General features: G+C 36.7%; 1 protein-coding gene across 6 annotated transcripts in view; it reads left to right on the top strand.

Moving 5' to 3' along the window:
* The window catches only part of KIAA0825 (KIAA0825 ortholog), a 392,242-nt gene that overhangs the window by 202,981 nt on the left and 174,254 nt on the right, over positions 1-15,007 (top strand). For all 6 annotated transcript variants that reach the window (XM_050943864.1, XM_050943863.1, XM_050943867.1 and 3 more), the window contains 2 exons: positions 5,690-5,845; positions 12,905-12,999. In XM_050943864.1, the coding sequence (XP_050799821.1) occupies positions 5,690-5,845; positions 12,905-12,999 (251 nt within the window). The remainder of the gene's footprint in view (positions 1-5,689; positions 5,846-12,904; positions 13,000-15,007) is intronic.

Here is a 15,007-nt window from a genome sequence, read left to right as displayed (position 1 = left end):
AACCAGGAGGGTTGGGAACCCTAGTGATACTACAGATGTACATGCCTGAATTTACGTAATTTTTAAAAAAGCATTATAAAAGTAATGCTTTTTTAAAAATTACGTAAATTCAGGCATGTACATCTGTAGTAGTATATATATATATATTTATAGTTATAGTATAAGCAAGTGCATATAACTTGAGAATATGAATGCATGATACTGCAAATGTAGGCATAGGCCAAGATTTTCAAAAATGACTGCCTACAGTCTTGCTCCTAAATCCACAGTTAGGCACTTAAGTCTGTATTATGTCAATAGGAGCATCTGGTCACTCATCACTTCAGAAAATCAAGTCAGTTGTTTAGTTGCCTAAATATGGACTTTGGAGCCCAACTTTGCACATCTCCTTTTGTAAATCTTAGCTATGATGTATGTCCGTATAAAAGTAGGCATATATAGAGAAATCACTGAAATTTTGCCTTATTTGGTGTAGAACATAGTATCTGTTTAATAGCATCTCTCAACACCACTCAACAGTTTAAGCAATGAAGTGAAGAGTACGACAGCTTTAAGTGAAAACATTTTCAATGGGGCCATACTCAAGACCCTGGCAAGGCTCAAACAGATTTCTTCAACATGGCTGTGAAACCACTTCAAAAATGTATAGTTTTTGGCACAAAATCATGCTAAGCACTTTTAAACACTGCGTTCCATAACTTGTTTAAGATTTGTAATGTGAACAGAAGCTAACGTGAAAAATGAGTAACTGGCTGCTCAGAGTAATCATGCCAAAGAATGGAGAAAATGGGATGGTGATCTTTAGTAGCTTTACTTTGTGAAACCAGTACCATGAAGCTATTGAAATTTAAATAGATTTTGTGGATCTGTGGTACCGAAGTTATGTATTCATCAAAAATAATATAAATAAATAAATAAATAGAAATTGTCATCTGGTGGCTACCAAAGAAAACAGCCTTTCATAGACTAAGTCAATGATAGAGAGACAAAGTGGGTGAGGTAATATCTTTTATTGGACCAACTTCTGTTGGTGAAAGAGAGACAAGCTTTCAAACTTACACAGAGCTCTTAAGAAGAAGAGCTCTGTGTAGGCTCCAAAGCTTGTGTCTCTCACTAGCAGAAGTTGGTCCAGTAAAAGATATTACCTCACCCACCTTGTCTCACTAATATCCTGAGATTGACACTACTACAACAACACTGCATATGAGTCAAGAATGTTCTGTTCACATTATTGTTTCACACCCAGTCACAGAACATACAATATACTTGCAAATTTGGTTTTATTTGTATTTATTTCTACATTTATGAAACACACTCATTTCTTGGTCTCTTAGCTGAAATGCAGTAATAAAACAATACTTAAAATAACAAATTTACCATTGTTGGTTAAATTTCTGCCTCAAAATGTATCTGCACCAGTCTTTCCAACACAAGAAAATGCCTTTGTAAAAAGATAGGTCTTACATCATGTTCTGATGCTCTCCACAGGGAAAGCAAGTCCAAAGTCGAGTACCCTCCATTGAGAAATCAAGGGATCCCACAGTTGAAAGCTCTGATTGTAATACTGCTTATCTGAGGGCGTTGTATATGCAAAAGGCCTAGTAAATTTATACAAATAACGGTCATAGTCTTTCACCATAACTTGGTCATTTTATGACATCAAGTAATAAGTAAAAAACATTTTTGAAATTTGGGAATAAATGGGTGATTTATTGGAGCCAAAAGTTCCAAGTAACAATTTTCACTTCCAATTGTATCATTGTATTCAGAGACTTCAAAAAGTAACAGCATCCTTTGCCCTCAAACGAGAATCCTTAATCTTGCAGGAAACAATCTGAGATGTCCTTCCTTCATAATGTTTTCCTAATAATGTCAAAGACCATTCTTTTCATCTATGCCAAGTAACTTATTTCTATGGAAAACAGAATTTTGGGCTATTCTAAAGTCAATGTGACAGATTCTAGCCCCTACTGAAGACTGTATGCTTTGCTCTGGTAACACAAAGGGTTTGTCTTCACTGTATCTGTACGGGAGCCTTCAAGCCTGGGTTCACATACTTGAGCTTCCGCTGTAAAAATAGCTTTGTAGACATTGTGGCTGGAGCTCAGGGTCTCAAGCCTGGTGGGCAATGTCAAAGCAACACCTACACAGCCGTTTTTAGCATGTGAGCATGAGCCCCTCAAACACAAATCTGAGCAGGGAAACTTGCTCCAAGATGCAGTGTGGAAATACCCAAAAGGGCCAGAAATTTTCAACTACTGATTCCCTGAGCATGGGAGAATCTCTGGCTGGCATAGAGCCAGTGTAACAACACTTCCCAAAAGCTCAGCATAAAGAGTGCATTAGAACAGCCTTCAGACTGCTCCAATTTGTGGTGGGAATTAAATTGGCCCATAGCTTACCTGGTGGTAGGGAACTTGCAGAATGATTTCAAGAGTTGCCTATGTACTCCCTTCTCCCTCACTCAGAGGTATTGAGCAAAGTTAAAGTGTACTAGAGAATCTGGGTCACAGTGTAAAAGTTTCCTTGCTTCTTGAAGAAGCCCATTCCTATATCTGGAACTAAACAGGTTTAGTAGAAAGATGTATAGAGTTTACTCATTGACCACCTGGAGGTGCAGTGTGTCCTTACTTATGTAAATAGAATACTCATCAATGTCTACATCAATTCCTTTGAAAGAGACTATCTACAAAATCAATATCCAGATATTCTTCACATTTGTGTGGCGAAGAAAAGAAAGTTACTTAGGAGAAACTGTTCTTTCATTGGTAATGGCTCCACTACTCCTCTCCAAGAGTTTATACACACTTTTCCAAGATGAACACTTTATTAGAGCAAAAGCTGTTTTTTCTGATGCCTATCTTCTTGACTTCACCCATTATGTCAGGCAACAAATGTTCTACCACAGTTTAGACTAAGAAGAACTGATATAAAAAAAATGTCAAAAACAAGCACTAATTAACTTTAACACATTAATATATATAAGTCTAACTGCCTTAAACTAATGAGGAAAGCAGGGACTGGTTCTGTGGCTGCACTGATTGTTGGAAAGAGAGAATTGGAGGATGCAGGATCTTTTACAGCTTTGAATGGTTATGAAATGTTCATGGTTATGAAGTGTGCATGCCACACAACACCTAATTGCCAGGCTATACAATCCAGTTTGAGTCTCCAAATGTTCTAACGTATCACAAATGGATATTTTCACTAATATACCCAGGTCTTTTTCCTCTTCTGTCATTTTCAACTGATGAGCACACAGCTTATAGCAGAAAGTTTTATAGTCTGTAAGTACATGATCTTTCACTTTGGACATTAAATTTCATCCCATTTGTATTATTCCAGTCCTCAAGGTCATCCAGTTCTTCTAGTAGAATATTCCGATCCTCCTCTGTATTGTTGTTAAGTAAAAATAAGATTTGTCCGAAAATCGATCCATGAGGAACTCCACTAGTAACCTCCCTCCTGACCAATAGTTTTCCTTTTAGCACAACTTATAGTTGTTTCCCCATTAACTAGTTCCTTACAATTCCTGTACTAATCCCCAGCTTCTCCAGTTTAACTAATGATTTCCTGTGTGATACCATATCAAATACTTTACTAAAGTCCAGATAGATTAGATTTATTATATTTTGCTGGTCTAAAAACATCAGTTATCTTACAAATAAGGATATCAGAGTAAACTGGCATGATCTACCTCTGGTAAACATATATTGCATTTTGTCCCATTTTCCATTTACCTTCACATCTTTAGTTATTCTTTTCTTTAAAATGTATTCTAAAATCTTGCATACTTTTGAGGTCAAACTAGCAGGTGCATAGTTGACTGGCTTATTTTTTCCTTCTTTTTTAAATATAGATACTATATTTTCTATTCTACAGTCATACCATACCACCTCCAGTTTAACAGATATATTGAAAATCTTTGGTATCAGACTTGCAATTTTATGTGACAGTTCTTTCAGTATTCTGTGATGCAGTTTATCCACTCCCCTGCCACCCTTCCCAATCTGAGTACATTAAATTATTTTTGAGTTTTGCATAATTTCTATACACTCATTCCCATTAACCATCTTGCCTTTGCCCCCGTGTTCAACATTAGCATCCTTATTGAAAACTGAGGCAAAGTATTAATTTATTTTTGCAGCCATATTATACATATTATAGCTAGATTATCTTTAATTTCTAACCCATCCTCACTGCATAGTGGCTGCCCACTTCTTCTTTTCTTCTTTTTATTTATATGGCTAAAGAATCTTTTACTATTTGTTTTAATTTCTGTTGCAAGGTATAACTCAGCTTGACTTTTGGCAATTCTTATTTTATCCCTATACTTTCTGACCTCCAAGGTATAGCTGTCTTTGCTGATCAGTCCCTTTCTTTTTAGGATCTTTCCTTATTCCTAATATCCTTTTTGAAGTGGTTATTCATTCAGTAAGTGCTAGAGTCCATCCCTACATGCTTGGGATACAAATTCCAGATAGTTTCTGCACCTTTAACTTAAATAAATGTCAATTCTCCTCCACATTTAAGGCCTTGAGATCATCAGACTAGTTTACTTCACTAACTAGTTCCCTTAATTTCTCAACATTTGCCAGTTTTTTTGATTATCCTTCCATTTAATTTAAATAGAAACAAGTTGTGATCATTCAGTCCAAGGTTATTTTCTACAAATAGAATGTCTATAATGTCTTCATTACTTATTCAAGCCAAATCTAAAAAAGCATCACCTCTTGTTGGTTCACTACTATTTGAAGACGTGTCTGCTGCCATCCAGGAATAAGTGGGTCATACCATTATTAGTAATATTTGTTCTCCAGTCTATATCTAGGAAGTTAGTCTTCCATAATGACACAATTTTTGATAGTATTTATCTCTCTCATAACATCAAAGAGATCTCTGTCCATTTCCAGATTCCAGCCTGGGGTGGTCTAGAGCAGACCTCTCACACTATCTTAATAGAATCTCTTTTACAATCTTTCCCCAAAGTGATTTTGAGCCAAACTCATTCTGTTTTATCCATGCTAATGGTATCACTTCTTATTTCTTGTGTCTGCTGCATCATTGACATACAATGCTTATTTCCTTACTGTACCACATCATTGTTGTACAATGGTACCCCATCACAATTACCTTTTATTTCTTTCTCTCTTGGGAAGCACATATCCATCATTGCCTCTATTCCAGTCACAACTGCTATTACACCGTATTTCTGTTGTCTTTATACTATTTGGTTTTGCATCCTGCACCAGTAATACTAGTTCCACTACTTTGTTGCCTAGGCTTCTTGCATTAGTGTACAAACATTTCCTTTGTTGCATTAGTGTACAGTCATCTCATCTGACTTCACACTATTTCCTAGACAGATTAAGTATAATCCTTTCACTATTTGTATCTTCTACCTGACTATTCCTCCTATCAATATTATTACTTTTTCTGTTTGGGGTCCATATTCCTACCCTCTGGAGTTCCTTTTTCCTGTACTAAATCCTCATTTACATGCAGATGCTGCTGTCAGGTACTCTGGGCCTGGCTGAAGCCTAGTGGGGCAGAGAGAAGAAAGTGTGGGGAGGAGGGAGAGATCTGATGATAATCTGGTTGGGCAAAGATAAATTTATATGTGGAATTTGACCAGACTGTTGCCATCAAGGATAGGTGGTACTCATTGACTTGTATTTCTTCTTAAAAGGAATACTTGAAAGAGCTGCTGTCTTGTGGGAATTCTTCAGAAGAGAATGTAATGCCCATTGAACATTTGCATTTGACATTGAGGAGCGCAGAAGAGCAGCCTGTTTTCAACCCTTTCCGGGTGCACCGCCAATATTGTGCAAATATGTTTGATCAGGTTAGTGAAAGTTTTTGAAAGTTTCAATTTCTATCAATGAAAATATAATATATAATATTATAAGGAATACAGGTCATACCTACACAATGAGGCAGTCCTGGAAAGCAGTAACTCTGAAAATAATTGAGGAATCAGTGGACAAGCAACTTGACATGATTTCTCAAGTGATGCTGTGGTAAAAAGAGCTAATGTGATCCTTGTCTGTATAAACAAGGGAGTAGTGCGTAGGAGTAGGAAGATAATTTTACCTCCAGATGTGGCGTTGTTGAAGACGACACTGAAATATTGTGTGAAGTTCTGGTGTTCACATTTTTAAAAGGATGCTGAAAAATTGGAAAGGGTGCAGAAAAGAGAGACAACAGTTATTTGAAGGATGAAGAAAATGCCTTTCAATCTGTTTACCTTAAAAAGAAGATCAAGAGCTGACTTGATTACAGCATAGGAGTAACTTTACAAGGCAAAAATACCAGATACTAAAGGGGTGTTTAATCTAGTGGAGGAAGGCGTAACAACAACTTATGGAAGGTGAAGCCAGACAAATTCAAATTTGGAAAGAAAAGGCAAACATTTTTAACAATGGGGGTGATAGACTGTTGAAACAAGCTATCTCAGGAAGTGATGGATTCTCCATTTCTTGAAGTCTTCAAATCAAGTCTGGATATTCCTGAAAAATTTTCTTCAGCCAAACGCAAGTTATTGTCCTTAATAAAGGAGTAACTGGGTGAAATTTAGAGTAACTGAGTGAAATTTAGTGGCCTGTGATAGATAGATAGATAGATAGATAGATATAATGTGGTCAGACTAGATGGTAGGTGTTGAAATCATGATAATGAACTAATTGGCATAGGCACAAACTTCATAAAATTGCTTGGGTGCTTGGCCTCTAAAGTGCTGACTTCTAATCCATTTGTGCTATGCAAGGGTTTGTCATTGACACATTTTCTCCCCTATTCTTTTATCTGTATTGTTGCTTTGATGTGGATCTCATGTACTTGAAGAATTTGTATTCTTTCACATATAGCTACGTTTCTTCAGTATGAATATGAGAAGCACATTTTTATGGATGATTTTTCATTATCTAGATACAATGGACTGGGTCTTTCTGTTGAAGACAGTGGCAAAGCTTGAAGTGCATATTTGGGAGAAATGATGAAAAAAATCCATAAAACACACTACCTGATGACAGTCATTGTCAAAAATACCAGACACTGGAGTAATGGTTGAATTTGAAATATGTAGATCGATATAGATTAAATAGAAAAAAAAATGACAAAACTGTGTATTTCTGATGTTCATATTAGGCTAATCAGTTAAAACATTAAGGTATCTAATTCCAGAAACTAGTACCATGCCAGGTCAGCATTTTTTTTTTTTTTTTAAGTAATAGATCTAAGGTAAAATCATCAAAACTCCCTAAGTCTGATTTTCTCCTGTGGCTAAGGCATGGACCTTAGTGAACGGCACTTAGGGTACAAATCTCAAAAGTCACTTTTAAAATGAGATTTATGTGCCTAGATCACTTAGGCACTTTTGAAAAATTTATTTGGAGGCTTTGCCAATCTTCTTAATCCCTGTAGGCACCCCCACAATTTCAGTGCTGATTTTTAAACTGTTAAACTGAAGTTCACAGTAAGAACTTCTTCTAGACACCCCCTTATCTTTTTTCAGTACAAATTTCTTTCGTATTAGGTAAAGATATCACCTCTGCTCTCTTTAGTGATGGCTAAAGAGCAGTTTCGTTGTATTCGCCAGTTTCTAAAACTTACATATTGTTTAATAGATATTTAATCCATGTGATGTATTTCAGTGAAAGTGTTAATGGTGTGAATGAAGGAGATGAATACTAATTTGAGGCTCCTGACCCCATCTGAACTAGTTTTAAACCTGTGTTGCTCTTTCTTGTTTCATAAGTTTCTTTGTAAATATCCTAAATGAAGGGGACTCAAGGGAGGGATTACTTGTCTTAGACAACTGGGAAAAAAATGGTATCCAGATTTGGAACACAGATAATATTTTTATCATGCATGTTACAGTTCTTGCCTACATTCATTAATAGTGAGTAGAATAAGACCTTCAAATACTGAAAACTCAGGGCAGAATTCTTTTGCTATATGACAGAGTTGCAGTGCTCCATTAATCAGCAGGTGACAAGAGACAGTTCATATTGGATTGTGTTGGATTCCAGAAATGTTAGCATAAAATCAGTTTATCAGAACTTGGAAAACTGTCCTAGCATTTCAATAAAAATAATTAATGGACCATAGACATTAAAGTATCATGTGTCAAACCTATTGGTCAGTAAATCAACTTGCTTCCTGAAATTAATTATACTATTAAAGAAGTTATCTTATTTTATTTCCTTTAAAATGTAATTTTAATACATGAATATAGGAACTGCCATACTGGAATAGACCAATAGTCAGTCTAATCCATTATCTGGTCTCTGACAGATTCTACTGCTAGATTCTTCAAAGGACGCTACAAAAAAACTCATAATGGACAGTTATTCTGCCTAAATTTCTTCTTAACCCCATCAGTCAGTAGTTGGCCTCTGCCCTGAAGCATGAGAGTTTATAAATCCCTGATCTGTTTCTTTATTTTTACGATATACACCCCTACCCCAATATAATATGGTCATAGGGAGCCAAAAATCCCTACCGTGTTATAGGTGAAATGCCTTAATATTGGGGTAGCAGTGGCAGGGCTGCAGCGATGATTTAAAGAGCCTGGTGCTTCGGATGCAGGGAGACCCAGGCCCTTTAAATCACTGGTGGAGCCCCGCTGCCGCAGCCTGGGGGTAGCTATGGCAGGGCTCCAGCAGTGATTTGAAGGGCCTGGGACTCTGCAGCAGCAAGAGCCCCGGGCCCTTTAAATTGCCAGCAAGCCACACTGCCACAGCCCCAGGGTAGGGGTGGCAGGGCTCCAGTGATGATTTAAAGGGCCCTGGGATCCCCACAGCAGCTGTAGCCCCGGACCCTTTAAAAGCACCGCCGGAGCCCCACTGCTATCGCACTATGCGAACCTGTGTTATATCGGATCACGTTATAGTGGAATAGAGGTGTATAATTTAAGTATATATATTTATATAATATATGTTTTCATTATCCACATAAATGTCGAATCCTTGTTTGAATCCCACTAAGCCTCTGGCCTTCACAATATCTTTTGCCAGTGAGCCAGTTATGCATTGTGTAAGAGTATTCCTTCTATCAGTTTTATATTTGTTGCCTTTCAATTCTAAAGACTGTGCTTAAGTTCTTCTGCTATGAGAGCATAAATAGGAGTGCCAACTTTGTGTTTATTCAGGAGTCCATGTATTCCTTGGCACAGTGGCACTGAATTCAGGAACAAGATCAGCTGAATTCTGCAGCACTGTTAACTTACTCTGTTCCCATAAAATCTTCTTCATTTACAATCCCTTCCCTCATGCACAGACCATTATCACTGGGTTTGGATTAGCCTAAATAAACCAGGGAGTAGGTGAATCAGAAGGGTAGCAGGCCTGCCTGCAGAGTGTTGCCATGGATGAACCTCTTAAGCTGGTTACAGGCTCCCACTTCCTAGCACTCATTGAGAAGAGAGGTTTGGAGACAGGTCTCTTGAACAGCAAGATAGCCTATATCCATGGAGCTAGGCTACCTAAGCAATATAATAGGGGGAAATTATCATAGAAAATAATATTTTACAAAAATATTTGTTTCCTGTCAGTACTTTTGACTAGGGCTCATATTAAAAATAAATATAAATGAAAAAATTGTCAATTAATATTTTTACTGTGTTCTTCACACTCCAACCCCATAAGCCTCTGTTCCGCAATTAATTCTCCCTGGAAAGCAAGAGGTAGCTGCAGGGTGGAACTGATAGGGCAAGGAGACAGAAAACAAAACATCTAGCACCTGTCTGCAACCATATGCGATTCTCATACAAAAATACTGAATTCTGCAGCATCTTCAAAAAAGGATAGATTTTGCAGCAAGTTGTAGGAATGTAGAATCACAAAACATTTAGGGGCCCATTTTTACCATTCATTATTTTATATACCTCTATCATATTCTCTCTTTTTTGGTTTCTCTAAACAAAGCAGTTCCAACTTTTCAATCTCCCTTCATATACAATTCTTGTTCTTTTTTTTTTTTTTAACTTAACATTTTCATCATCGATTTCTGGACTCCTTCTGTTTCTACATTGAGCAGAGGACTATATTGAGCTGTCCACAATGACTGCCAGGTCTTTTTCCTTAACGGCTACAGTTAAATAGAACACAGAAATATGTATGAATAGTTCAAATTATTCCTTTCAACGTGCATTACTTTACATTTGTCAACACTGAATTTCATCTGCCACCTTGGGTTTTTCCTGACAGCTTCTCTAGTCTTGAGTAACCAGACTGATTTTGTATCATTTGTAAGCTTTGCCACCTCACTCTCTGTTCACCTATTTTACCACATCATTGAACAGCAGTGATTTTAGGACAGACTTTGCAGCCATGTCCTGTTATCTTTCTGCCATTATGAAATTTGACCATTTGTTTTCACTCTTTTTTTTCTGTGTTATAGCCAGTTTCTAATACAAGACAATAATTTTCTTTTCACCCCATGACTACTTGGTTTCCTTAATATAAGTTCTTGTTATGGACTTTTTCAAAGGCTGTTTAATGGTCTTTTAAACAGCCTTTGAAAAAGTCCATAAGAAGAACTAATAAACTATAGCAACTGGTTGTCTCTTATTTGCTATCTTTTTCACATATGCAAAGAATTATAGTAGATTAGAGGCATGATTTTCCTTTTCTGAAGCCATGCTAATTTGTCCCCATCGTATCATGTTCTCAGTGGTACCAGATGACAGAACAAGGAGTAATGGTCTCAAGCTTCAGTGAGGGAGATTCAGGTTGGATATTAGGAAAAACTTTTTCACTAGGAGGGTGGTGAAGCACTGGAATGGGTTACCTAGGGAGGTGGTGGAATCTCCTTTTTTAGAGGTTTTTAAAGTCAGGCTTGACAAAGCCCTGGCTGCGATGATTTAGTTGGGAATTGGTCCTGCTTTGAGCAGGAGGTTGGACTAGAGGACTTCCTGAGGTCCCTTCCAACCATGATATTCTATGATCAGGAGATTTAATAATTATTTTAAATTATAATTTCAGCCAATTTACCTGCTCCTGAAATAAAGTTTGCTGCTCTGTACACCCCAGGATCAATCCTAGCATATTAATTAAATATTATGTGCATGTGTTATCTTCCAGCTCTTTGGTTTAGTAGCTAATTTGAGACAGCACATAATTAATGTTCACAGTTCAGCCACTTCATATTTACATTCTTTCAGAACTCCTGATGTTTACCATCTAGTCGTAGCAACTTGTTACTCTGAATTTTATCACTTTGTCCCGACATCTCAATCTCCTTTACTTTACCACCAGACTGACCAATTCTCTCCCAGGCTTCCTCCTCCTATTACATGTACACAATTTCTTGGTTTTTTTTTTCTTTTTCCTGTTTGCTCATCAAATCCCCTCTTTTTAGCCCTTCTGATTTCACGTATCTTTGGTGTTCCCTCTGTTTTTTGTTGTTCTGTGTGTAGAATGAATGACTACCTGAATTTACAGTTAAACATTGGAGCACTGTCTTTCCTGCTTCCATCCTCTCCCTCTTTTACTCTCTTTCCTCCCTCTTCATTAACTCCTTCTGTCTCTCATCTCACTCTTGATACTTTTTCCTCCTCATTCATTCTTCATTAGACATTCACTTCCACCATTCAGCTTCTTCCCCATTTACTCACTTATTATCTTTCACTTTCCCTGCCCCTCTCTCCCATTCTTCCTTTCTCTATCCTCTCTCCCTGACTTTTATTATTTGTGAGTGAATGAAGGAAGGAAGGAGGGGGAAAGAGAAAGGCGGAGAGACAGGGAGGGAGTTAAAGCAGCTGGGTGGAAGAGGACCCGTGGAGTATATTCAGCAGTCTCCAGTAGCACCAGAGGTTCTGTGGGATTAGGGGATCCTGCAAATCTTGTTGGAAACTCTGCTTGCTACAGTTTATGTTACATTACTTCCTATTGGCTTCATTTGGGCTGGATTTCCATTTTCTAAAGGATACTTGTTTGGCTTAAATAAGCTCTTGAACCTTGCCATTTAGCCGTATATATATTAATATACATATATATGGGTGTTTGCCTTCCCTCTTTTTGTTTAGGGGTTTACATAACTCCTGTTACTATTTATTATGGTATGAGAAAGTAGCTTCCATTCAGAGTCATAAGGATTTTAATTTCCCCAGTTTTGACTAGTTTCCTCATCTTTAAAAAAAAAAAAAATAGTCCTAGCCAAATTAGCTTCACCATACTAATTTTGGGAGCAATCTCTCTCCCAAGTATATTGAATTTAATTGTATTATGGTCACTATTCCTTATTGGCTGAACTTTAGTTAATAATATTAATATTATACAGCTACAAGTATTGCTTTGTAAGCATGGTATTGTTGTACGTCATTTGTCTGCATACAGTTATTGTAGGATAGATTTTATTAATTAAATAAGCAACAGGGCATTTACCTGAGTTCATATTGTCTATAGGTATTTATAATAACCATCTGGTGACTGCAATGCCTTACACAACAATAGACAAGTAAAATATCTCGCACTAATTAATATACAGCATTAATTCCAGCTACACCAAGTTCTTTTTCTTGATAAACTTTTTGCTGACAGTAGAAAATGTAAATTGCTACAATACATAAAAAGTTGCCAATGATTTTGCTTTTCAAATAGAGTCAAGCTCTCAGAGAAAGTGGCTGGGCAAAATGCCATTAAGAGTTGGAAGAATAACGACTCAGAAAAATTGATTTATCTTTTTATAAATAATGGCTACATCCCCAAATGGATTTATAAATTAATTGCTGTCTTATTGGAATAAAAACCTTCTTCTGTGGACATGATTGATATCATCTGTCTAAGTCCTTGTTCTAGACCCCCCTCCTTCTTAGTTAGTCTATCACAGCTGGTGCTTTAATTTACTGATTATATTAATTCTGATTAATAACTAACAATAGCTTCTTCCCATACCTCAACAGTCAGCCATTACTGAATGGAACTGGGATTGGTCAATCTTGCTGCCAAGTTATCTGGGGCTGAATCAGATGACCTTCAGGGCACTGCTGGCACACAGGTAATAAGATTCTTATACAGAATCTCTGTATTTTCCAATTTTTGGTGTTACTTTATCCTGGACTATACATTAAGGTTAATTTTGACACAAATTGTAAAATAATTGGGAAATATATTTTTAAACTACAGAATTTCAAAGTGGCAATTGTTCGAAAGGATAGTTTTTCTGTATTTGGTGTGCAATGAGAAAGTCTAATGATAAATGAATAATTAACAGTTTTTATCTCAAGGGGTAAAAGCCTGTGTTTTTTTTTGTGATTAAGATCCAGAATTTGTTTGCCATTGTCCAGAAGCAGTACTTTACACAGAAATAAGAGCAATTTTTTGCTTTTCCAAATCCATAATACTCATATAAATTTCAGCCGTGTAGCACAGAACTCAGGGGAATGCTTGTTAAAATAAGTGATGAAGCCTAAATTCAGTGATGTCATGGCAAACGATAGCTATAGCACAGAAACATTAATTTAAATTGTTTAAAAATAATGCAACACAAATTCAACTTAACGGTGCCAACAGTTCCTCTTTAAAATGACATTTTTGTCTTTTAAAATAACAGTGCTTAATGAAAAAGCAAGGATATTTAATGCAAAACTAACAATATTCTTAAAACTCACAGACTATAGAGAGGTGGGTGAATGTAAAATACTGTAAGTCCTTTGCAGGTAGTATTTGTGTACTATATTTGTGTTTTATCCTGTCAGATATAACAGAAATAGTAATTTTGTCCTTGGTATAGGGTATCTCCTGTAATGTACTCATTTTTTATGTGTGAAGTTACCCTTTATTTACTAGCCTATGGGCAGGATAAAGGGACCAGCTATTACTGGCATCCAGTGAGATATTCTTTAGCTGAAATGATGGTGATCTGTGATTTTTGGAGGTGAGGGGACCAGAGTTTTAGACCAGGCTCTGCAGAAACTGTAATTTGTTCAGTAATTCTTGTCTGCAACATATTGGTTTGTTGATAGTGTAACAAATGTGAAAGCTCAGAAACCTGAAAAAATTATTTTATTGAGATGTGCCAGATGCTATGGACAAAGGGATTGTTAATAAAGGTGTGCATCTGTAAATGTTATATGTATATTTGTGAGCTACGAATAGTAGGCTCGCTCCATCAGGAAGAGTTACTGAGCTTCTCCAGGAACTAAAATCAGTGGGAGACAATTATTGCATATCCTGGGACAGGTAAGCAACTTCAAAGAAGTACCACTCATTGGGCAAAAATGTGTATCTTGGTTCAGACTGGGTTCCCAAGGCCCAGCAGACAAATAAAAGGATTTTGATATAAAGGGGGAAGCTGAACTGATTTGGAGACCCTCACTTTGATCCAAGAATTTAAATGAAACTGTAAACACGAAGTCGAAACCATACTGGTTATTATTTGCCTTCTCAGAGTCAGATACTTCTCTAGAGGCAGATATGTCTAGAAGGCATGGTTTCAGTGGAATTCAGATGCTTTTTCCATATATATGTCTAGGTTCAAAATCAGACTATGAATAATATTCACAATTTTTATAGTAAGCGACACAGATGCACTCCATGTTTGTAGGCAGAGAACCTGGAGATTATGATTTCCTAGAATATTTTACATCTGATGTTCTCTTGAACTTGTAAGAAAAAAACCTATTTTCTCTGTTTTCGTGAACTGGGGACCTATATTCCCCCTTTGTTGTTGAACTTTACTGGAGGCATCTGGCATGGTTATATCACTAACCTTTACCTTTACCTGTTTCTCTATTTATGCATCAGACTATGTGAAGCTTGTATTATATCCCCATTTCAGAGAAATATCTTTGTTTTACAACATCTGTGCATTATCTTGGCTAAGGGGTTGACTCAGAATGGACGCTACTAATATATTTCAACCTTAATTCTGCCCTTGTTTTAGGTATGAAATATTTATCCATTCAGTTTTTATTCGTCTTCCTTGCTTCTCCATAATAGTTTTCCCCACTTAGGCCTGGTCTACACAACAGGGTTAAGTTGGATTTAGCCGCGTTAGGTCGATT

The sequence above is a fragment of the Gopherus flavomarginatus genome, chromosome 3 (genome assembly GCF_025201925.1).
Source record: "Gopherus flavomarginatus isolate rGopFla2 chromosome 3, rGopFla2.mat.asm, whole genome shotgun sequence".
NCBI classification, from domain to species: domain Eukaryota; kingdom Metazoa; phylum Chordata; order Testudines; family Testudinidae; genus Gopherus; species Gopherus flavomarginatus.
This window is presented reverse-complemented; position numbering and strand designations above follow the sequence as displayed.